Source organism: Cherax quadricarinatus, chromosome 32 (assembly GCF_038502225.1).
Source record: "Cherax quadricarinatus isolate ZL_2023a chromosome 32, ASM3850222v1, whole genome shotgun sequence".
Classification (NCBI taxonomy): domain Eukaryota; kingdom Metazoa; phylum Arthropoda; class Malacostraca; order Decapoda; family Parastacidae; genus Cherax; species Cherax quadricarinatus.
The window spans coordinates 34,913,562-34,939,294 of record NC_091323.1 but is presented as its reverse complement, the minus strand read 5'-3'; the positions used below and the strand labels follow the sequence as shown (position 1 = coordinate 34,939,294).

The following is a 25,733-nucleotide window of genomic DNA, read 5'->3' as shown; positions in this document are numbered from 1 at the left end:
TGATTCCTGCAAAGTAAAAGGTCTATTTGTTGAACCATCCTTACATGTTGTAAGAGATAGTAAGATCTATTTCTTCCTAGCTAACACTTCTGGTCACAGTGTTCGTCTCAGAGCAAATACCAATCTTGTTGACCTTGTTCACTATCCTTACCCTGTTCAGGTAGAGGATGAGTTGTCACCTGACCAGTGGGTCGGTGCTATTTCTACCGGGGAGACCTCATCCACTTCACTGGATCAATCTGTTCCACCAGTTGAGGAGAAAGACATAGCTCCCACTGACTTCCCAGTTGAAGTCAAGCGTTTGTTGACGCTGTTGAACAAATGTCGTAAAGCCATTGCCGTACCAGGTGAGAAGATGGGTATAACGAACTTATTGTCCCATCGTATTCCACTTGAACCTGGTACTAGACCTATCTACATACCTCCGTACAGAATGCCTCATTCACAAGTTGCTGTCGCAGAAGAATTGATCAATCAAATGCTTGATGATGGAGTTATTGCACCTAGCAATTCACCTTGGAATGCACCCTTGATCCTAGTACCTAAGAAGGATGGTACTTGGCGCCCAGTGATTGACTTTAGGAAGTTAAATGTAAAAACTATCCCAGATCGCTTCCCACTTCCTGTACTGGGTGATCTTTTACGTAACATCGAAGATAACAAAGTCTTTTCAACCCTGGACTTGTTACAAGGGTTTTGGCAAGTCCCTCTTCACGAGGACAGCCAAGAGCTAACTGCATTCTCCACTCCTGCAAGTCATTATCACTTCCTCCGTATGGCGTTTGGATTACGATCCTCCCCTATCACGTTCTCAAGGCTCATGACTAATATCTTTAGAGGTCTCATAGGTAATGCATTTATGGTGTACTTAGATGACGTAATCGTCATGTCTAAAGACATGGATACACACTTGAAAAGACTTGATGTAGTACTTGGTAAGCTTGAAGAAGCCAATTTAAAGATCAAACTGTCTAAATGTCAATTTTTCAGATCAGAAATTAAGTTTCTTGGTCACGTAGTCACTCCTAGAGGGGTTACGACTGACCAAAGTAAAGTAACTGCAGTACAGTGGACCCCCGCATACCGTCGCCATCACATAACGTACAATCAGCATACCGCTCGCTTTTATCGCAAAAATTTTGCCTCGCATACCGCTCAAAAACCCGCTCACTGCTCTTCGTCCGAGACGCGTCCAACGTGCGCCCTTAGCCAGCCTCACATGTGCCGCCGGTGGCATTGTTTACCAGCCAGCCTCCGCGATAACATCCAAGCATACAATCGGAACATTTCGTATTATTACAGTGTTTTTGGTGATTTTATCTGCAAAATAAGTGACCATGGGCCCCAAGAAAGCTTCTAGTGCCAACCCTACAGCAATAAGGGTGAGAATTACTTTAGAGATGAAGAAAAAGATCATTGATAAGTATGAAAGTGGAGTGCGTGTCTCCGAGCTGGCCAGGTTGTATAATAAACCCCAATCAACCATCGCTACTATTGGTGGTACAGCTGCTGCTGCTGCTGCTGTACCACCGTCAGCTGCTGCTGCTGCACTGTCAGCTGCTGCTGCTGCTGTAGCACCGTCAGCTGCTGCTGCTGCTGTAGTACCGCCTGCTGCTGCTGTAGCACTGTCAGCTGCTGCTGCTGTACCACCGTCAGCTGCTGCTGCTGCTGCTGCTGCTGCTGTAGTACCGTCTGCTGCTGCTGTAGTACCGTCTGCTGCTGCTGTAGCATCGTCTGCTGCTGCTGTAGCACTGTCAGCTGCTGCTGCTGCTGTACCACCGTCAGCTGCTGCTGTAGTACCGTCTGCTGCTGCTGTAGCATCGTCTGCTGCTGCTGTAGCACTGTCAGCTGCTGCTGTAGCACTGTCAGCTGCTGCTGCTGCTGTACCACCATCAGCTGCTGCTGTAGTACCGTCTGCTGCTGCTGTAGCATCGTCTGCTGCTGCTGTAGCACTGTCAGCTGCTGCTGCTGCTGCTGTCGCACCGTTGTTGGTGTGGCTTATTGAGAATACCAAGAAACAATTAACCCCAGAGGATTTGCCACCCAGGATAACCCAAAAAAGTCACTGTCATCGAAGACTAACTTATTTCCATTGGGGTCCTTAATCTTGTCTCCCAGGATGCAACCCACACCAGTCGACTAACACCCAGGTGAACAGGGAAAAATGCCTGGAACTAGTGCTCATATTGGTGAATTTAAAGCCAGCAAAGGTTGGTTAAGAATCGTAGTGGCATACACAGTGTGATAAGGCCTGTTCTGGTAGAAAATGCCAAACAGGACCTACAGTACTCAGGAGGAAAAGGCACTCCCAGGACACAGTGTCTCATCAGTCATTGCTGCATCTTCAATAAAGGTAAGTGTCATTTATTCTTCATTTAGTAGAGTAGTACATGCACAATATATATTGTGCATGTACTACTCTACTGTTGTGCATGTATCCTTCTCTTTGTGTGTAGGAAAATGTATATTTCATGTGGTAAAAATTTTTTTTTCATACTTTTGGGTGTCTTGCACGGATTAATTTGATTTCCATTATTTCTTATGGGGAAAATTCATTCGCATACCGATCATTTCGCATAACAATGAGCCCTCTTGCACGGATTAAAGTCGCTATGCGGGGGTCCACTGTACTAAATTTTCCAACTCCCAAAACTGCTGATGCCGTAAGATCCTTTGTGGGCTTAGCAGGTTTTTATAGATCTTTCATTGCCAATTTTTCTTCCATAGCTGCTCCTCTAACTGAGTTGCTTAAGAAAGATGCTCCTTTTGTTTGGACCTTCCGTCAAGAAAGAGCATTCCAAACTTTAAAAGAAAAGCTAACATCTGCTCCAATTTTGAAATTTCCAGATTTTTCTAAGCCCTTCTACCTGACTACTGATGCTAGTTCTATTGGCATAGGTGCCGTACTAGCTCAGAAGACCAATGGCAAGTACAACGCAGTTGCATTTGCTAGCCGAGTCCTTACGGAGGCTGAATGTAATTATACAGTAACTGAGCAAGAAGCTTTAGCAATAGTATGGTCTTTAAAGCACTTCCGAGACATTATTTATCAGTACTCTGTTCATGTCTTGACAGACCACGCTCCACTGATACCTTTATTCCAGAACAAACAACCTACTGGAAGGTTAGCCAGATGGACCTTGACTATCCAAGAGTTCAATCCGACCTTTGAACACTTACCTGGCAAGTCAAATGTAGTCACAGATGCCTTATCGCGACATGTTAGTATAGTAACTGCAGACCCTCCATTTAGTGCTGAAGATGTCAAGAATGCTCAACGAACAGATCCCATGTGGTCTGGTGTGATTCGATTCCTGCTCCAGGAAGATATTCTGACTGTGAAGCCACCAGAACCCATCAGTGACTTTGTCATGAACCAAGAATTACTGTATCGAACAGCCGAGTTGGGTACTCCTAGCAGAAGAGTATACCAGTTAGTAATTCCAGTCACTAGTGAATGTAGCCTTACAGCTAGTTCACGATGTACCAGGTGTTGCGCACCCTGGTATGGATCGTTCAGTAAAGCAAGCCAGATTGAAATACTTTTGGCCTCGTATGGCAACTGATATTTCTGAGTATGTTAAGAAATGTAGTGTCTGCATGCAACATAAAGGTAATGCTAATGGTCCTAATCCAATCCAAGTGTATCCAACCAGTAGTGAACCTTGGGAAAGAGTTGCGCTAGATTTGTTAACTAATTTCCAATGTTCCCTCCAGGGCAACAAACATCTGTGTGTTATGGTAGACCATTTCACCAGTTAGTTCCTATTGCAGATAAGACTGCCGAGACAGTAGCTAAAGCGTTTAAAGAACGCATTATCTGCAGGCATACCACCCCTAAGTCCCTAGTAACAGATAATGGAGGTGAATTTTGTAATGAGATTCTTGAAAATTTGTGTACCTTGTACAAGATCTCTAAATCCACCATTGTTCCTCATCATCCTGCCAGCAATGGGTTAGCGGAACGTACCAATAAGAAACTACTTGATGTCTTGAGAGCCACTATCAATCCCAACAATGAAACTTGGGATGAAGTTATACCTGATGTGCAGTGTGCTATAAATTCTGCTTACAATGTTTCTATAGGTGACACTCCACATTATGCATTGTACGGTGTAGATAAACGTTTCCCTTATGAGTTGCTATATTCTAATCCGAAACCAAATTACAACCCTGATGATTTCATAGCAACTCGTACCAGCTTAGCTCAAAGTGTTTTTAGAAGAATCCATGAAACACTTCATAAATCAACAGCAGAATTTACAAGAGTCGCAAACACTCGAGCAAAGCCATCCAAAATCAAAGTAGGTTCGAGAGTTATGCTGACTAACTTTAACAAAACGTCTGCAATGCCTAAGCTTGATCAAAAGTTTGTTGGTCCTTATCGAGTAGTTGAACATATCACTGGTAATAAGTATAAGGTTAGAGAAATTAGTACTGGTCAGTATAAAGAATCGCATTTAGATCATATGAAGTTAGTATGTGATGATAATGATGTTCCAACCCAGACTAATGTGACAGACTCTGACAATCCTCCTGATCCTGTACTCTCTACCTCTGATACTCAGTCAGACGATCAACCTGAATGTCGTTATTCCCTATGTACATGACAGGTATTGAGAAATCCTCAAGTATCATTTGTTACTACCAATTCAGATTTGCCTCAAATACAGCATGAGTTAGCCAGTGCTACAGAGTTTGATCCTCCCAGAGATGACACCCATTCTGCATATGTCAATCTCACCCTAGCAGAGTTGGGGTTAAATGTAAATAACCTGTATAGATGAATAATTACAGTATCAACTTATCAGTATTCAAGAATTTTTTTTTGTGTTCACGTTCTCTCCGAATTCTGAGAATTAACAGTCTAGATTTGAGTGCACTGAATCTGCCTTTCTGTTAAACACTTCTTTCTTTGTATATATTCCTTCCTCAGAATCCGTAGATCACACGAATACAGATCGATCGATCAAATTTTTTTTTATAACTTCTATTGTGTAATCTCAACGTTGAGTTTCATTCGATGAGTTGTGCTATATTATACCTTGTATTGCATTACAGTTTCAGTTACGTAAGCTTCCATTCCAATATTCTACTTATGTATGTTATAATGTTCAATTGTTGTGTACTTTGACATTGTATAGAATCAGCCCAAGCCGTACACCTGCCGTCTCTAGTTGTATTAGTAGTATGTCGGGACGACATACGTTAGCATCGCCGAGCTCTCAGTAGTAGTACCAGTTCCTAGTAACCAGTTACCAGTAACCAGTGTACCAGTAGATGACTCACTACCAACCGTCTGTGTGAATCATTGACTGTATTCATATTGCTGCTGACCATAGCAGGATTTCAAACACCCCCTCACCCATAGGCACTGTGAGTCAGTCAAGATAGGGAGCAGAGAGAGGCAGGTCAGCTGTTGGTGCTTCCCCATACTTTCTGTTATATTATACGTACTACCAGCCTACGTGAGTATTCTTACCCCATCCACGCATCGAAAACCCACATGACAAGCACGTCAAGTATTAAAAACCATTTGTCTCCATTCACTCCTATCAAACAATCTCACGCATGCCTGCTGGAAGTCCAAGCCCCTCGCACATAAAACCTTCTTTACCCTTTCCCTCCAACCTTTCCTAGGCCGACCCCTACCCCGCCTTCCTTCCACTAGAGACTGATACACTCTTGAAGCCATTCTGTTTCGCTCCATTCTCTCTACATGTCCGAACCACCTCAACAACCCTTCCTCAGCCCTCTGGACAACAGTTTTGGTAATCCCGCACCTCCTCCTAACTTCCAAACTACGAATTCTCTGCATTATATTCACACCACACATTGCCCTCAGACATGAGATCTCCACTGCTTCCAGCCTTCTCCTCGCTGCAACATTCTTCACCCATGCTTCACACCCATATAAGAGCGTTGGTAAAACTATACTCTCATACATTCCCCTCTTTGCCTCCACAGATTCCTAAGTGCACAACTCACCCTTTTCCCCTCATCAATTCTATGATTCACCTCATCTTTCATAGACCCATCCGCTGACGCGTCCACTCCCAAATACAGTGGACCCCCGGTTAACGATATTTTTTCACTCCAGAAGTATGTTCAGGTGCCAGTACTGACCGAATTTGTTCCCATAAGGAATATTGTGAAGTAGATTAGTCCATTTCAGACCCCCAAACATACACGTACAAACTCACTTACATAAATACACTTACATAACTGGTCGCATTCGGAGGTGATCGTTATGTGGGGGTCCACTGTATCTGAATACATTCACCTCCTCCATATTCTCTCACTCCAATCTGATATCCAATCTTTCATCACCTAATCTTTTTGTTATCCTTGTAACCTTATTTCATATGTTCATTAATCACATCTCCAGGACTCTCCTACATTACGCCTCCCTTCCATTTTGAGTTAACCCTTTGAGGGTCGACAGGCCCTCTCCGAAACTCGTTCTCAGGGTCGGCCAAATTTAAAAAAAAATTATTTTCTCTTATGAAAAGATAGAGAATCTTTTCCCGATCATAAAGACACCAAAAGTTTGAAATTTGATAGAAAACTTACGGAATTATGCTCTCGCAAAGTTAGCGGTCTCGGCGATGTTTACGCATCGGCGATTTTGCCCACTTTGAGCCCCATTTTCGGCCAATTTCACTGTACTAGTCGACAAAAAACATGAATATTTCGATAGAACTCCATTTTTTCTATCGAATGGGTGCAAGAAACCACTCATTTATGAAATTCTACTATCCAGTACAGTGGTCAGAATTTAGCAATTTTGCCAATTTCACACAAATTTCAAAAGATGCCAATTTCTGAATAGGGTCCAGAATAAACAAGAAAGACATTCCTGGCACTAAAATGACATTTCCTCTAGTCATTAGTCATGTCTCAAGGCCCCTCTTATATTCTTTTGCTTTCCACTTTGAATTTTTATTTTCACAAAAAATATAAGATTTACTGTTATGCAGACTACTGCATTAGTGTAAAAAATGGTATAAATATTATTGGTGCACTTGTGAAAGAATATTAGACTCACCAGTTGACGTGTATTGCACGCTTGGCACGATTTGTTTACTTTTGAAGTTTGGTAAAAATCGAACATTTCTGCTACTTTGAGCTCAATTTCAAGGCACCTTTCTTTGTAAAACCAGTCAAAATCATCTCAATTTCTGTAGTATGTCTTCCATTCTATAAAATGAGACCAAGAAAACTAGAATACAACAATAAATACCATACGAAAATACACTGCAAAGTCGCTGATTTATTAAAAAAAAATGGTCAAAGTTTTTTTTTTCTCATTATGCACTGTGTGCTGCAGGATTTTTTTTAGACTGTGCACACTGACCACATAGACCCATTCTTTCATATGAAGGCCTACCAGCTTTCTCCCACTAGATTTGAGGCCGCTAGAATTTATGAGTACTAGTACGTCAAAAACCCCTACGCGTAAGACGTACTAGTACGACGAAAACCCTCAAAGGGTTAAGCACGAAAAATCAAAGATTTACCCTACTTCTTGGAAAATAATACAGTGGTACCAGAGTTTCAGTCACCTCCCAACTCGAATAATTATGTGTCGAATAAGTATGTAAGTGTATTGTTGTAAATGCTTTTGTAAGTGTATTTTTGGGAGTTTGAAACTGACTAATCTAATTTACATTGTTCCTCATGGGAACAAATTCGTCGGTAATGGCACTCGAACAGCCTTCTGGAACGAATTATGACAAACTCGGGGTTCCACTGTACAAACGAGAATGATTGATCATGGTTTACCACGTCCCAATACTACTTGAATCAGACCTAGTAAAACAGACTGGGGTGTAAGGGGGCCTTACATGTCCTCAGGAAAATTGGCAAAAACTTGATATTTCCACTATTTTGAGGTTGATTTCAAGCTATGTACTTAACGTCCTCAAACAAACCTAAAATGTTTCTATTTCAGTAATATGTCTTCTATTCTATCAAATGATACCAAGAAACAGCCACTACAACCATTAAAAAATTCTAGAAAACACTTCAAAATCATCATTTTAAGTCAAACACTAGGTCAGTGTTTTCCTTTCATTATGCACTGCACGGGGCAGGATTTGTTTTATACTATGCATACTCACCAGACCTGTTCTTTCACTTCTAGGCCAAAATTTACTGTTCTCAGGTTGTTCAGTGACATGAGCTCAACACAGATCTATGCAATGGACCCTGGTGCCAATAACCTAGTCTAAGTAACACAATTTTAATACATAATTATTGTTATACTATCCTTCAAATGGTCTCATCTAACTGATATGTCCCAATAACCTCCCAATTTCTTTAGCAATTCTTCCTTTTTGGTTAACCTGTGCAAAAAATTTTCAGTGTCCTGTTTTCATCTATCTTATATTTTACAATTCTCCTATATCCCACAGCCAAAAAGTCTAGTTTGCCCTCAAAAACTTTAAATTACACCTTTTTCTTTGTAGACTAATTAATATTAGCCCTAGCTCTAAATTTCCTTAGCTAATACAACCTGCTGTCATGTTTGTTTTTCATCTATTTATTTTGGCATAATTATAATTTCTTCTAGTTTAGCCTTACCGTATATTTCTCTAGTCCTTCAATCTCCTTAAAACGTTACTTGACATTTTCTCCATGATATCATAAGCTAGCTGTTCCTGTCTATGTAGTTTTGTGTTTTGCTTTGTTATTCCTACAAAACCACCACCCATTTTTGTTTAATACTCCAAGTCATTTATTTCCTTTACTATCATCTGTATTCTCTACCAATTCCTTGACCATCTCTCCTTCCTTTAGTGTACAGTATCAGCGAACTCTTCATGCTTTCTTTAAGAGTTTTTCAGAACTTTCACAGATTGTATTTCGTCTCTTAGTCATTCCTGCTTTACTTTTGTTTTTTTTTTTTTTGTTTTTTTTGCAATTTTGTCATTCTAACAATCAATCTTATTCATTTCCTTTGTTGTGGTCACTGAACTGCAATATGTAATTCACAAGGCAGTTCTTGGGTATTTAACCCTTTGAGGGTTTTCGTCGTACTAGTACGTCTTACGCATAGGGGTTTTTGACGTACTAGTACTCATAAATTCTAGCGGCCTCAAATCTAGTGGGAGAAAGCTGGTAGGCCTTCATATGAAAGAATGGGTCTATGTGGTCAGTGTGCACAGTCTAAAAAAAATCCTGCAGCACACAGTGCATAATGAGAAAAAAAAAACTTTGACCATTTTTTTTTAATAAATCAGCGACTTTGCAGCGTATTTTCGTATGGTATTTATTGTTGTATTCTAGTTTTCTTGGTCTCATTTTATAGAATGGAAGACATATTACAGAAATTGAGATGATTTTGACTGGTTTTACAAAGAAAAGTGCCTTGAAATTGAGCTCAAAGTAGCAGAAATGTTCGATTTTTACCAAACTTCAAAAGTACACAAATCGTGCCAAGCGTGCAATACACGTCAACTGGTGAGTCTAATATTCTTTCACAAGTGCACCAATAATATTTATACCATTTTTTACACTAATGCAGTAGTCTGCATAACAGTAAATCTTATATTTTTTGTGAAAATAAAAATTCAAAGTGGAAAGCAAAAGAATATAAGAGGGGCCTTGAGACGTTACTAATGACTAGAGGAAATGTCATTTTAGTGCTAGGAATGTCTTTCTTGTTTATTCTGGACCCTATTCGGAAATTGGCATCTTTTGAAATTTGTGTGAAATTGGCAAAATTGCTAAATTCTGACCACTGTACTGGATAGTTGAATTTCATAAATGAGTGGTTTCTTGCACCCATTCGATAGAAAAAATGGAGTTCTAGCGAAATATTCATGTTTTTTGTCGACTAGTACAGTGAAATTGGCCGAAAATGGGGCTCAAAGTGGGCAAAATCGCCGATGCGTAAACATCGCCGAGACCGCTAACTTTGCGAGAGCATAATTCCGTAAGTTTTCTATCAAATTTCAAACTTTTGGTGTCTTTATGATGGGGAAAAGATTCTCTATCTTTTCATAAGAGAAAATAATTTTTTTTTTTTTAAATTTGGCCGACCCTGAGAACGAGTTTCGGAGAGGGCCTGTCGACCCTCAAAGGGTTAACCCTTTGACTGTTTTCGACGTATAAATACGTCTTACGAGCCAATGTTTCTGACATATATATACTCAATAATTCTAGCGGCTTCAAACCAAGCAGGAGAAAGCTGGTAGGCCCACATGTGAGAGAATGGGTCTGTGTGGTCAGTGTGCACCACACAAAAAAAATCCTGCAGCACACACTGCGTAATGAGAAAAAAAATGATCGTTTTTTTGGAATAAAACGCCGACTTTGAGGTGTATTTTCGTACAGTATTTATCGTTGTATTCGCGTTTTCATGGTCTTAGGTGATAAAATGGAAAACATATTACAGAAATAGAGATGATTTTCATTACTCTGACGATGAAAACGACCTTGAAACTGAGCTCAAATTAGCGGAAATGTTCAATTTTTACCAATGTTCAGGAGTAAATAAATCGCACCACACGTCAACTGGGGAGTCTAATATTCTTTCACTAGTGCACTGATATTATTTATACCATTTTTACAATAATGCAGTAGTCTGCATAACAGTAAATTTTGTATTTTTTTGTATGAATAAAAAATCAAAATAGAAAGCAATAATAATATAAGAGGGGCCTAGAGATGTGACTAATGAACAGAGCATACGTTATTTTAGTGCCACGAATGTCTACCTTGTTTATTCTGGACCCTATTTTGAAATTGGCATCTTTTTTAGTTTGCGTGAAATTGGCCAAATTGCCAATTTCTGACCACCATATTGGGTAGTCCAAATTAGTAAATGGGAGGTTTCTTGTACTCAGGTGATAGATAAAATGGAGTTCTAAAGAAATAGCTATGAGTTTGGTCAACTGGAACAATGGAATTGGCTGAAAATAGGGCTCAAATTCGGCGAAATCGCCGATACGCATATGTCGCCGAGACCGCTAACTTCGCGAGAGCATAATTCCATGAGTTTTCGACCAAATTTCGAACTTTTGGTGTCATTACCATCGGGAAAAGATTCTCTATCATTTCATAAGAAAATTTTTTTTTTTTTCAAAAATTGAGCGACATAAAATGACAGTTTCAGAAAGGGGCCCGAAACAGTCAAAGGGTTAAGAAAAATAATAAAACCTTAAGAAAACTCGACAAATTTATTTCTATTTAGTTTAACAAGCACTGAATGCCAAAGTTTACATGTTTTGGTCACCTTTACTACTGTCTAGGGATGTGCCAGTGCCAAAGTACGTGTCAGTGGCATTAGCTAATTTTGGTGGTATCATTATTGACCGAAAATTAAGCATTGGTACTGGTATCAGTTAATTTTTGATGGTAACACACTGGCGAGTTATCAGATAGTTAATTTCGATATCAACACCAGTGGGTATCAGTTAATTTCAAGAGTATCAGCTTCGGTGGGTTATCGGCTAATTTTGATGGTATCGTCATCAGCCTAAAACTGAGTATTGGTAATGGCAAAAATTTTGGTATTTTCCCATCCCCACTACCGTCAATGCTTCTCACAGTATACAGTAAACCAATTTTCCTAACCCGGACAGTACTACCCTCTGAGAGGTTTTTTATTTTCAGTTGAGGGGGAGGCAAATCCTTTCTTTCTACAATGTTTTAACCCTTTGAAAGTCCATCAAGTATGACTACGTCATGAGCTCAGCTCACTCTGATAAGCTGTGAGCAGTAAATTTGGGCATAGATATGATATAATGGGTCTGTGCAGCGAGTGTGCACAATACAGCCCCTCTGTTCTGTTCCTAAGAGTAGGTCGGTAAGCAAGTCTGTCGTTAAGTGAGGAGCATACGTACTATGCTGGTAGTGGATTTGTGTCAACCATCTTCAGATATTTTTTTATTGTCACTTTTGCACCATTTATAACATTTGTGGCATATTTTTAAGTGCTTATACAGCAGTGTACTGTATATTGCAATAAACAGATTAGAGGAAATCAGCTTTAATATACATTATTTAGGTTTGCATACTGGTTGGAGAGCTGGTCATAAGCCTGAGTGATCAGTAAACGAGTACATTGCTAAGTGAGGAGAGGCTGTATTAAAAAAAAATCCTGCAACAGTGTACATGATGGGAAAAACAAAACTCTTGCCTTTGTTTGAATTAAAATAACTTTGAGGGGGTGGGGGTGTCCTAGGATGATTTTTCATCGTTTTACTGGCCGTTTCTTGATATCATTTGATAGAATGGAAGACATTCTAATGAAATAGAGATGATTTGGTTCCAGAACTGGAAGTAGCTTCAAACTGGCTTCAAAGTAGAAGAAATATAGGATTTTTGCCTATACTGTATTACTGAGGATGGTTAAGGCATCACTCACACCCCCAGTCTGTTTTATAGGTTTTTACTAGTCTGATTCAGTTATTAGGATGCCGTAAACCATGCCAAATCATTTCTGGTTATATTTTATTATATGAGAATAGGATAAATCTTCAATTATTTTAGTCCCTGGAATGTCTACAGTATTTATTCTGAATTATTTTTAAATTGCATTTTTTCAACATAGCATAAAATCAGCCAAATTACTGAATTCTGTGCACTTTATAGGGCAATTATGCTAGAAGAATGGATGGCATTTTGTCTTCAATTGAGAGAACAAAAGGAATACTAACAAAATAACTAAGAATTTAATCAAATTAAGCAATGAAATTGACTTGAAGTAGGACTCAAAGTTGAAAAAATTACCAATGCGTAAAATGCGCCATGACCACTAACTTTGTGCCTGTGTAATTCCAAAAGTTTTCCATAAAATTTCACATTTTTGGTGTCATTCCCTTCAGGAAAGATTCTCAACATTTTTTTTTTTTTTAATGTGGACAACGCGAGTACTTTTAATTTCAAGGGTCTGGATGGTGAAAGGGTTAAACACACACAACACACACACAAAAACAAATCTATGCTGTTCTTAATATATATTCAAGCAGTAAAGTGGATACATTTCTTAGACAAGCAAGGGAAAAAATTAAATGAGCATATTTATAGTTAGGTTCAGACAAAAAAGCCCAAAGAAGAGCTGAAAACACTAAAAGATGCCCATGCTGGCTAATAGGGAAAGGGGAGATATGATAACAAACAGGGTTATAAAAGATATGACAGAACACACAAGTTCTTTAGTACTGCAACTGAGACAACTAGAAGCCACAGATATAGAAAAATATTCAAAGGTACAATGGGGTGTTTTTCAATGTAACAGTGGCTGAAGAATAAAATAAATTTAAGGTGGTGTATACAAAATGTAAAAGAATCATCATATATGTGGAAAGCGCTAGAGAGCCTGGTCCCTAATCTGCACACTGCCATAAAATATTGGACTGAGAGACATGAAGAATGTATAAAATTTACATACTGAAAATCGGGTGCTGGAGACAAAAATAGAACCTACGGCACTTTTGACATGCTTTTTTTTTTGAGTCTCAGAAGTTTTTCTACTCCCAGAGGCCAGCCAGCCCCAGGCTAGGCAGAACTTTGTATCAACATCTGTGGGCCCAGACTGCTTAACACTACTATGAGATATCAGAAACACTACTGGAACAAGTGAAGCAGTTTTCATGAGAAAATTAGACGTGTACCTCTGCCAAAGTATCAGATCAACCAGGCTGTGATGGATACGAGGGCCAGTGAGCTGCCAAAAGTAATACCCTGGACAGGACAGGGCTGTGAGAGTAGGAAAACTTTTGAAACCCTTCAAAGGTATACCACAGGCAAAGGTGGTTTAAGCACTACCATTATTATAAATAAAAAAAAATAAACAAGGAACATGATTACAAAGACAGGGCACCACAAGAAAAGCTCTACTCTTGTAACTACAAAGAGGTAATTATACCCTGACCTAAGGCCAGACTTCCTTATTGACTGCCTGATCAACTAAGCTCTTGCTGCCAGTGGCTCACAGGTCACAATAACCTAAATAATCTGGCACTTGTTGCAAGACTGGTCCAGTTTCCTATGTTCCAACAATATATCTGATATCTGCTGGTAGGTTAATCTTGAAACACAGATGCTGAGAGTGATTTTTAATTGGTAAAAAAAAAAATACAATTAAAAACAATTATAGAGTCTTTGTCAAAAATATTGAATGCCTCTTCAGCTGCACTCCTCTCCTAGTGGGCAAGGTCATCATTTGCAGTGATTTATCCAGTGAACTGGATTCAAAATATACATAGGGTGTCAATTATATTCATGAGGAAGCACTAAACCCATAAGGAATATACAGCACCTGGGAAATGGAAGAAAATCAGGTTTTATTTATGAAAAGATACAGAAGCTCCAGTCCCTTAGATCAAGATCTTATCACCGACAAAAATTAAAAAATTTAAAGGTAGAGGGTGTCACTGGTTCCCAAGGGACAGCCAGCCACTTCCATCAGTCGGACTGTACATCAGCAAACCTGCTGGCTTCTGCCATCACACCTGTCCAGTTCAACAACTTTGTGGGGTTTTCAATCTGTACCTCATATCCTGCTTTGAGAGCAGACATACCAGTGGCACCTTCTCTGACATTCAATGCTTTAGCCACTTCCACATTCCTGTTCAACATTTTCCTCCAGTGCATGTCTGCCTTGTGGCATTGTTTGGCCATGGGCACAGCCACACAGCTGTTTCCCTACAATCAGCTGCACCATTATTTTTTCTATATAGCATCTCATAGGGGCATGTTGAGATTGTAGGCACACCTTGGAAACACTGTCAGTCAGCAAGCTGCCTATTTTCCAGTACTGCTACAAATAATCACCTTAGTAATGCTAACCGCTATCACTACATGTCCATTAGATTACAAATAGTTAACAGGATGACTGCCTGGTCATGACACCATCTCTTGAAAAAATTATACATTTTTGCACTAATGAGATTCATACAGTTCCTCAGTTTCTGGAAATTTCCCCAGGGTCCCATTCCCTGGTGAAATAGCCTCTTAGCTTCAGAATTAGGTTAGCCAGCATGAAACTATTAGGAAGGTGTAACACCCACCCAGTCAGACTATGTATGTAGACCATGTGAGTACTGAATCACTTTCTTCAATGGATATTATCAGGTGGAGCTGCAAGATGAACCTCCTAATACTAAGAGAAGACATACCAGAACAAAATTTTCCAGAGGAAACTGAACCAGTACTTGCTGGTGTCAGATCAGGCAAGTTATGGGTACATTGTGTACCGAGACGCTCGAGAGTCTGGGGTACTTTGCGATACTACTGCTTTAATTTTTGTATTGAATCATTTTTAATTTTATTCAAAATTCGCTCATTTACCCTTAAAATTTATACCAAAACTATTTTTATAGAAGGAATATTGAGTACCTAAAGAAAAGAAATATAAAATTATTAAACTGTGCCTTATTAGAGAGCTACTAATACTTGATCAAGAGCAGTTATTTTTGGACTTAAATGCCTGGTTTTTTGTGTGCAGTATTTTATAAGGTATAGTTTTAAGAAATTCAAGCAGGTAAGTGATATTTGCATTACTTTTAAGAAGTACGGTTTGGCTGAAAATTGTTTTGATTCATCCTCCAAGTGTTTTTATGTGGGGTGCATTGAGGCAGCTGTCTCATTCATACCTTGCATACTATATTTACACCTTTTAAATATTTCTTAAATTGACTTTGTTTCCAACTTTATTGTACTTTGTGCCTTTTTCAGGCCTATAGAAAGCATGTGTAGCTAAAAGCTACCCATAATTATCATGGCATGCAAATACATTAACAGAGTCAACCCAGACCCAGAAAAACTCAAGTGTTGATACTGATGCTACAAAAAACAAAAACCTTGCAATAGTGTGTGGCTGCAGAATGTACAATGTGGATAAAAGTACTGTCTAGGCATGTTTTCAAAGGTGAAACCAGATGGAGGACATTTAAGCATCCCAGCAGAAAGTGAAATGGAGTTGGCACTTTGTCTGCAAATGAAATCCAAGTAGGGTTTTACTGAAAGCATGATGGAAGGTTTAAAAAATGTTTAAAGATTGTATGCCCTGAAAAGAGAGGGTAATAGCTTTCATGGAAAGGCACCACTTGTCTATGAAGTATCCATCCACCTTTGAAGAAACTCTTAAAGAAGCTGCTGCAGACTCCAATATGATCCATGGTTTCTATGATTTCTTATAAAAACAAATGTAATGCCTAAAACTACAGGAAAGACTAGAATGTATATGGAATATTCATGAGACATCCCTCTTTTCTGAACCTACAAAAGCTAAAGTCAAGGCCCCCAAAGGATACAAAGCCTCCAGAGTACAATCAACATCAAGTTGAGAAGCAATGACAGCAATGGCAGGAATATCAGCTGCAGGAAAATTCCTACCATCGTTCCTCATCTTCTAAATAAATGTCTACAAAAGTAACTGGATGACTCTGAACCCACACAAGGTTGGATGTCAGATATATTTTCTGACTGGCTATGCAAACTTTGTGAAAATAAAAAGAGGCCCTTAATCATAATCTATGATGGCCATAGCATTCACCTCATATCCTCAATTGTGAAAAAAGCAAGGAATGAAAACATAATAAGCCCTCGTTTAAAAACTCTTCTTTGATTGCTGCAATAGAACTCGCAGGCATAACGCAAGACAAAAACATCTGACATCCCCTGCGTCCAACTCAACCTGTGTAAAAACTCAATGTGCATAAAAGGCCCTAAAACCTGGAAATCCCTGCCTCAAGTCTCTAAGGTTCCCTTTCTGTCAATTGCATCAGAGCTATTATTAAAAAGCATCTCATTTCCTTAATGTAATCAAGACAGCAATACACTTGTCAAACAATACCTGTCTTCATCCAATTATATCCCTGTCCTTTTGGCCTTCCTTTAGCTCCCATTTAAAATTGGTAACACATACTGTCCCATTAGATTTGTACTTTAATTTAAGTAACTTGCTGAATTTTCATTATCTTTTCTCAATCACACCATAAAACTGAACATAAAATTAGTTTAATGTGCAATTCTTTTGCAATTTACCATTTTGTCATTAGTAATCTTTCTTATTGCACTTACAACTTGTTACCTATGCAAGAAGTCCAACATAATAGGCCACTTCTAGTACTTTAGTGGTAAGTAAGCTTTATGCTTAATTACCCAAAATGCATTCCATAATTTGTGGCTTTCTTTTGTGCCTATTTTACTCACGCACCTACCCACATATCCTCACACTACTGACTGCCTGCAACCCCTTGATGTCTGCTGCTTCAAAGCCCTTAAATCATTTAAGTAGGATAAAGCGGTAGCTGCATGGAACAACCAAAGTAAGAGAACATAAAACACAAATAACCTGCACATAGGAGAGAAGCTTACAATTGACCCCACTTCTACTACAACTACCACTCCATTACTACTACTACTGCTACTAGGGCATACACAGATGATAGCCAAGAAATGAGTGAGATACTTAAGTCCCAATATGACTCAGTGTTCAGCAAGCCTCTGCCCACTCTAAGGGTCGACAATCCAAATGAATTCTTTATGAACGAAACCCAAAATTTGGTCATCCCAAAAATCTCAGATATTATTCTAACTCCACAAGACTTTGAAGAGGCAATTAACAACATGCCCATGCACTCTGCCCCAGGCCCAGACTCGTGTTCATCAAGAATTGCAAGAAGCCCCAATCGCGTGACCTCGGCATTTTATGGAGAGGGAGCATGGACACAGGGGTCATCCCACACACACTAAAAACAACGGACATAGCCCCACTCCACAAAGATGGCAGTAAAGAAATTGCAAAGAACTACAGACCAATAGCAAGATAGCCAACCACCTAGATATCCATCAGTTACACAACCCAGGGCAACACGGGTTTAGAGCACGTCACTCCTGCCTGTCCCAGCTCCTGGACCACTATGACGAGGTCCTGGATGCTGCAGAGGATAAACAAAATACAGATGTACTATACACAGACTTTGCAAAAGCTTTGGACAAGTGTGACCATTGTGTAATAGAACACAAAATGCGGGATAAAGGAATAACAGATAAAGTTGGTAGATGGATCTACAACTTCCTGACAAATAGAACACAAAGAGTATCAGTAAAGTCCCAGGCAGCCACGGTAAAAAGCTCTGTTCCACAAGGCACAGTACTCGCTCCCATTCTATTCCTCATCTAACAGACAGTTGTAAGCCATAGCTCCATGTCTTCCTTTGCGGATGACACCCAGATCACCATGGCAGTGACCTCCATCGAAGACACCTCGAGACTCCAAGTGGATATCAACCAAATCTTCGAATGGGCCACTCAAAACAATATGAAGTTCAACAAGGAGGAATTTCAACTACTCAGATATGGAAAACTTGAAGAAATTAAAAATGTGTCAGGGTATATCACAAATTCTAACCATACAATAGAGCAAAAAAGGAATGTGAAGGGCCTGGGAGTGATAATGTCAGAGGATCTCGCCCTCAAAGAACACAACAATGTATCTACCTCATCCACTAGGAAAATGATAGGATGGATGAGAACCTTCAAAACTAGGGATGCTAAGCCCATGATGATTCTCTTCACATCACTCGTGCTCTCTAGGCTGGAATACTGCTGTACACTAATGGCCCCCTTCAAGGCTGGCAACATTGCAGACCTGGAGTGTGTACAAAGAACTTTCACGGCACACACAAGTGCGATTAGGCACCTAAACTACTGGGAACGGTTGAAGGTCCTTGATCTGTATTCCCTCAAACGCAGGTGAGAGAGATACACGATGATATACACTTGGAAGGTCCTGGAAGGATTGGTATCAAACCTGCACATGAAAATCACTCCATACGAAAGCAAAAGACTCGGCAGGAGATGCAACATTCCCCTGATGAAAAGCCGGGGCGCCACGAGTACACAGAGACAACACAATAAGTGTCCGGGGCCCAAGACTGTTCAATTGCCTCCCAGCATACACAAGGGGAATTACCAATAGACCCCTGGCTGTCTTCAAGAAGGACCTGGACAGGCACCTAAAGTCAGTACCTGACCAACTGGGCTGTGGTTCATACGCCAGCTTGCGTGCGGCCAGCAGTAACAGCCTGGTTGATCAGACCCTGATCCACCATGATGCCTGGTCTCAGACCGGGCCCAGGGGGCATTGACCCCCGAAACCCTCTCCAGGTAAACCATTGCTTCCCTTCACTCTTCACTCTCTTTTCTATCTTGACTTACGAGTTTAATTCGTTCCATGACAGAGCTCATAACTCAATTTTCTCGTGTATCAAATCGATTTTCCTAATTGAAATTAACTGAAATGTCATAAATCCATTCCAGCCCCCAAAAACACCCAAATTTTTTTGTTACGGGTTTTTAAATAAGAAAAATGTATTTATAAATAAGAAATATTGTATAAAAACATCATAAAACATAAAAGAGAATGTAAAAAAAAAAAACTGGCTTTAAAAAGTGTATTTAACTTGGAGATCAGGAACCGTCTGGAAACATTTGCTTACGTCGGCAGAATTCCCGAGTCTCGAGGGGCAGGAGAAAATATCGTGGTACCTCAGGATACGAACTTAATTTGTTCCAGAAGGCTGTTCAAGTGCCGATACTGAACGAAATTGTTCCCGTAAGGAATAATGTAAATTAGATTATTCCGTTTCAGACCCCCAAAAATACACTTACATAATTGTTTGAGTTTTAAGCTGTTCGTATCCTGAGGTAATACTGTACTTTAATATAACGCTAATATCGACTCTACAGCTTATATATCAGAATTGATCTAATATGACATAATAAACACTATAAGTAACATAGAAACATGATATATACTCTAGAATGAATAAAATAGGCCATAATATGGCAAGTGTCCAGGACCAGTCCGAGCATATAAAATCATTACTGCTCCTTCCTATAACGTGATCTTTGGTCCTGGGTAGGAGAAAACAAGAGTTTTTGAGAGGTTAACTGCACTAGATCACTAGTTTCATAAGGAAAACACTGACTTATTTCATGCAGCCCACCATTTATTACTCAAGTAACTGCAATAATATTGACAGGAATCATAAAAAAAATTATTGTTTTTCAATTGGCTTAAGAAATACTGGAAATATTCCAAATATTTTGGGATTTGTGTGGGAGTAAAGGGCTATGTATTTTGCAAATGTCAAAAACTTAGCAATTTGATTTTTTTGTAGAATAACTAAAGATAATAACACGATTATCTCCAGTGAGAACACTGCACTAGCATTGTTTTATAAGCAGAGGTATGATAAAACTCATAGTGCAGGGAGAGTGACCCAATAGTGGCCAGTGAAGAGGCAGGGCCAGAATCTATGACTCGGCCCCTGTACCCACAACTAGGTGAGTACCAAGTCCCAAAACACACCTTTCATTGTGCCAATTAGGCCGGGGTTCTTGCCAAATGTCATTTTCAGTGTATATTTTTTTTTCATTTGTTTTTTTTTGTTTTGCGGCGACGTATCTGAAGCTCGCTCGTAACTCGAATTTTGGTTCACAACTCAAAGCAAAAAATCGACTGAGCAACGACTCGTAACTCGGAAAACTCGTAAGCTGGGGCACTCGTAAGTCAAAATACCACTGTATATACTGGCTCCCTCACTCTTTTGGTCCAAGTTGGACCAAAATGTCGTCGTACGCTTCTCTCCTATGTGCAGGTTATGCGTGTATTGCTCCAGTAGAAGTACTGTGCCTTTTTTGGTCTTTAGAGAACATAAAATTATGTAGCCAGATTTCACTGACCTCGTGGGTATTGTTTGGAGTTCAGCTTTCAAAGACAACCATTTAAAAAGCGTTTGAAGCAACTGGAATGTGTATATCCCATTAACAGAAATGTGTATCCTGAGTCTGTATTCAATCTCCAGCCTCCCTACAGTAACAAAAGGATGAACAAGCATACCAGAACTCCTAACAACAACCCCTTCCCCAGAAAGATGCCCTATCTGACAATAGAAATTATTCCAGAGCCTAGCTGTGCTAAAAAATTATTGAAGTTGACCGGATCTCAGGATTATGAAAATATGAATAGTACATCAAACTTCAAACAGATCCTGGGAGATTATGTTACTAAGTGACAATCAACTTACATGTTGACAGGCCCACAACCTGAGGAGGATTATTGATCCAAACAGCAAAGTAATAACAAGAGTGTGTCCTTGAGGTCATATTATTATTATTACAATCATAACTAAGCCCTAAACCCACAAGGGCCATACAGATCACGGAGAGCAGAAAAGACAAAACTGGCAGAAAGATATGGAAAAAACATACAAGTTGTTGAAGATTCTGAGAACAGCAATGAAGCTGAAAGTAATGATATGAAATCTTATTCAAAAGCATGCAAGAAACTCTTACCTGAGAAAAATTAGATTCTATGGTGGATTAAGGTATAAATGCTTATGTTAGGAGAGGGGAAGTGGTAGAAAACAAAATGCAAAATAAAATTTCTTGAATGGAAATCGAATAATGAAGGTGTGGCGTGTTCGTGATGACCTTAATGACGCTTTACCAAGATTTCTGACCCAATAAAGTTAACCAGAACATTACCTTTTAAATTTTGGGATGTGATAAATTTTCTAAATTCAAAAGCCTTTTAACATCAGAAGATTCATAATTAGGGACATCTCCATAATTTAATTTTATACACTTCCAATTTTTTTGTGTATTTCATAAAAAGTTATTGATAACAGTGTCTTTTGTGTCAAAATATAAATTTAAACAACACACTGACATGTCTCATTTTCCCTGGTATACTATCAACTCACGCCAGCCAGTATGGAGTAATTCATAACTACTTCAATGGTATTTATGTAAAAATTATTTGGAATGAGTCGAACTTTGAAAGGGAACTGAAGTATTGTATGATTATACCTCCCCTGAAATATGAGATTGCTTTTCTAGTTTCTGTTGGATCAAAAGTATTTTCTTTTAGTCTCAATTCACCCCACCCAATGCTACCATGTTCACATGTTATCAGAAAAATTGCAGACAGAGGAATGGTTGAATTATAGGCAACAGGTTACTTACAAAAAGAAACCAGAAGTGACAAATGGCATATAACAGATTTAAATGTGGGGCCTCTTTAGTTTTGATTTACATAAATGACTCAGATTACAGTAATAAATAGAAAAAAATCAAGTAGATTTGCTCACAAAAGTCAATAAGATGAACGAAATCACAATAACACGGCTGGAACAATTCACTACTAACCCACAAATTGGAGACATAACTTCACACAACATTTCTGTTCACTCTGATCCACTATCAATATCTGATAATGGCCTAGGATGAACCATTATCTACAATTTGTGGGTTAATGTAATAAGGCAATAAACTGATGGAACAGGGAGCATCAGTATTCAGAAGCATATAAATGTGGATATATTCAAGGTCCTAATCCTAGATTAAGAAGAGTCCCCATAAACTAAATACATTAATAGTTCAAACCTGATGCACAAACAATTAAGAGGTCTGATTAGCAGAAGTCTTAAGCCAAGAAAAACAGCGCAATATGTGTAAGGACGTTAACACTTATCAAATATAGTATAGATCTACCTGTAATAAGATTATGACTACTGCTGGGGAAAACCTCAACTGGACTATGCAGTACAGCTCTATGTTACATAATGGACATAACTGCACTGGAAAGCACACATAAGGATATAGTCAAAACCTTGCAATCTGAATCTTTCCAACCAATATAAATTAATAATAGTGAACCTACATTCTCTTGAAAATGCTTAAAATGAAGGACTGAGTGTTTTGAACAAATGGGAGAAGGGAATAAATAACAGATTAGAACAAGATACAGAAAATTTCTAACAAAGACTGACTTTGTAAAAATATAAATTCAAACTGAACAAATTTAGACTAAGAATATACAAAAAGAGTATCTAGCAAAAATCAGCAAGTTGGCAGGTTTAGTGACTTGTTAAAACATAACTAAAAGTTATTTAACATAATTTAAGTTCATTTTGGGCTAGTGCTTGCTGATAATTTTACTAAATTTATGTACAAGAGAACTTTTTGCCTATAGGAAAATATAAGAAGCTTCTCCTGACTGATCAGAGACTTGAGAATATCGGTGACATTTAAGCAAAAGCTATTAAAGAGTTGTAGACAAGTGGAACAAACCTTCAAAAAGTGTCAAGGATCCCAATGGAAATAAGTCACAGTACCTGACATTACTAGTTGACCTCAAGATTAATTCTACATAACGTAAAAGCTTGGAATTATGTACAAGGCCTGAATATAAATTTAATTGATGGAAGTGCTTTGGGTGATTCTCACATTAAGACACTGTACATCAGTGGGAATGGTAGGACATAAGACCTGTCTAATTGGCTGACATAAAATCCAGACATATGAATATTTATTAAAGCACCCAAAAGATTTGATAATTTGAAACTGAAAGTAAAAGTGCAGACACACTTTAATTTGAAGTTACCAGCACTAGTCCCATTCAACAATTTAGAAAATGTTCACAGAACACAGAGTCCAATTAAGAAAAACAAGATTATGTAATATGCTGATTGAGGAATAGTGTATGGCACAGAACAAAGAAACTGGTAAATGCTAGAAATGTAGGATGGATTAAGCCTTAAAACCAGGTATGTTATGGTATATGAAATAACTGGTCAGTCATTCCATGTGAGGTATGATGAATGATGAGGTGTTGTGAGGATGGGTAAGATACTGTCTACTGTTTGTCATAGACATTTAAAAATATTAAGAGCACTGTCTGGGTATAGGACTGTAGTTATGGGGTCAAGAGGAAGTATATGGTGCTCATTGTTTATGGTGAGGGGAAGGGGGGAGGGGGGGGGAGAGAAGATTCCTGGCTTGGGGGAGGGAAGTGGGGGTTTGCCTGGAGTGTATGGGTGAGGGTGTGGGCGTGTATGGGTGAGTGTGGGTGGGTGCTGGAGGGTGTGGGAGCGCGGGAGGTGTGTGCTTGGCCTGCGTGAGGTGCCAGTGCCAGTGGCCTCGCACCCGTGGCGGGAAAATACGAGTGAGAGACCAACCTTCTGCCAGCCACCGCGCGCCGTCACCACCACATACAGCAGGTACAGGTCCACTCCCTTGCCGTTGATGCGAGGAAGCCGCTTGAAGGCCGTCCTGTCGGGGGACACACACCCTTAGTACCTCACACTACACATATATCACACTATATATCATCAGCAAGTGCACTCAGCTACTCACTATAACGGCACTTACCCTCGCTGCTGATGAAATTCTTCAAGCTGCTTGAGAAACCCATCGTATTCCCTATCATACGCTTCGGCGTCTTTGTTCATTTCTTTAGTCATGTTTCCTCGTGATCACACACTAAAGCACTCACTTAAAAACACCGAGAACACATTTCTAGGGCAGGGGGGCAGTGATTAGCGGAGCACTGGGCACTGAAGAAGCAGAGTGAGACACACCGGCGCTAGTATTGTTCGCGAGCGGCTCACCACCAAGCGTTCCAACACTCTCCCTCACACCTCACCACCATCACAACGCACTAACACTCACCATCCTATATCATCCTCTCCGCCTCTCCAAATATATTTCCCGTTAAAAGAAAATGATTCAAGTGCAAAATTTAATAATGGAGAGCGTTTTCGGCCTGAAAATGGTGCACAAAAATTGGATGTTGCATTTTAGAAGAGTGAAGCATGCTGGGTGTAAGACGAGTGCCCATCTGCACCTAGCGACGGTCGCGCAGGCTCTGAAATACTTTATTGATTAACATTACAATAAATTTGTTTCATACTCTGATATGATTCCTCAGTATGACAGGCATAATACTAATGCGCAGGCTGAAACTCAAGCGAATCCTTCAGCCTTGTGAGGAGCTTCTATCAGCCATGATAACCCCAAACTCTTTGTTTGAGCTCACAAAATGGCGGACGGGAGGAAATGACATAGGCGTCACCTTGGCCTTCCTGATGGCTGATGATTTCTTGTTTATGGTGTCACATAGGGGAGGATATAAGCTGGTGGGTGACATAGGAAGTGTTGAAGGTGCAAAGGGCGCGCGCTGAAGGGTGTCTTGACGGGTGACGCTGTGGGGGCCGCGACTCGCTGAACGCTACCCTCGCAATCTCCATCCCAAATTGTATCGACCACCCCAAATTGTCTCGCTCACCCCCCGTCCGCAGCCCTCACAGTACCATCTCCATCTCTCACTCACACCCGCCTTATAGAGCCAAGATGGCAGTGTGGTCCTGCAACACTCCCTGCTGACAAGCACCTTCCAACTGCCCTCAAACAAGGCCGTGATCGATCGAAATTTAAAAGTGCAAAGAAAGACTTTCAGGAGGACCTGCCTCAGGAGGACACTAGGAGGTCGTCCCGTTTTCTTTAACTACAACTAATATACCATCTCATAACCACCATCAAGTAAATAACTTTTGATTTAGTTACTGCAAGCATAACATATACAAAAATACAATGGTGTGGTGGGTAGACAGGTGTGATGATCAAACTATGTGAGAGTATATTAAGAGAGATTCAATCTAGGATAACACGGGTGTGTGTGTATTAATTACCTCTACTCATGATCACTTATTTGTCTCTATTTCTAGATGCAATGTTCCTTATCTTCTGCAGGTTTGTGCAAGTGAAGATGTGATGGCGGACATGAGGTGACGTCACTTACATAACGGTGAAGACACAAGCAGGAAACATGATGTATGCCACATAACTATTTACACTGACTTCTTGGTCCACTGTGCCTCTCTCACACTCGCTTCTTATCATTACAATTGGTGTCTGGATAAATG

At 39.6% G+C, this 25,733-nt stretch overlaps 1 protein-coding gene across 3 annotated transcripts in view; it reads right to left on the bottom strand.

Annotated features, from left to right (window-relative positions):
* Window positions 1–25,324, bottom strand: part of Bap170 (Brahma associated protein 170kD) — a 160,393-nt gene extending 135,069 nt beyond the window's left edge. For 2 of the 3 annotated variants that reach the window (XM_053778791.2, XM_053778792.2), the window contains exons 1-2: window positions 24,181–25,323; window positions 23,988–24,081 (exon numbers count right to left, since the gene is read on the bottom strand). In XM_053778791.2, the coding sequence (XP_053634766.2) occupies window positions 23,988–24,081; window positions 24,181–24,272 (186 nt within the window). In that variant the 5' untranslated portion in view covers window positions 24,273–25,323. Of the gene's footprint in view, window positions 1–23,987; window positions 24,082–24,180 lie in introns of all 3 variants that reach the window. The other variant, XM_053778790.2, reaches the window with a different exon arrangement.
* Window positions 25,325–25,733: the final 409 nt, after the last annotated feature.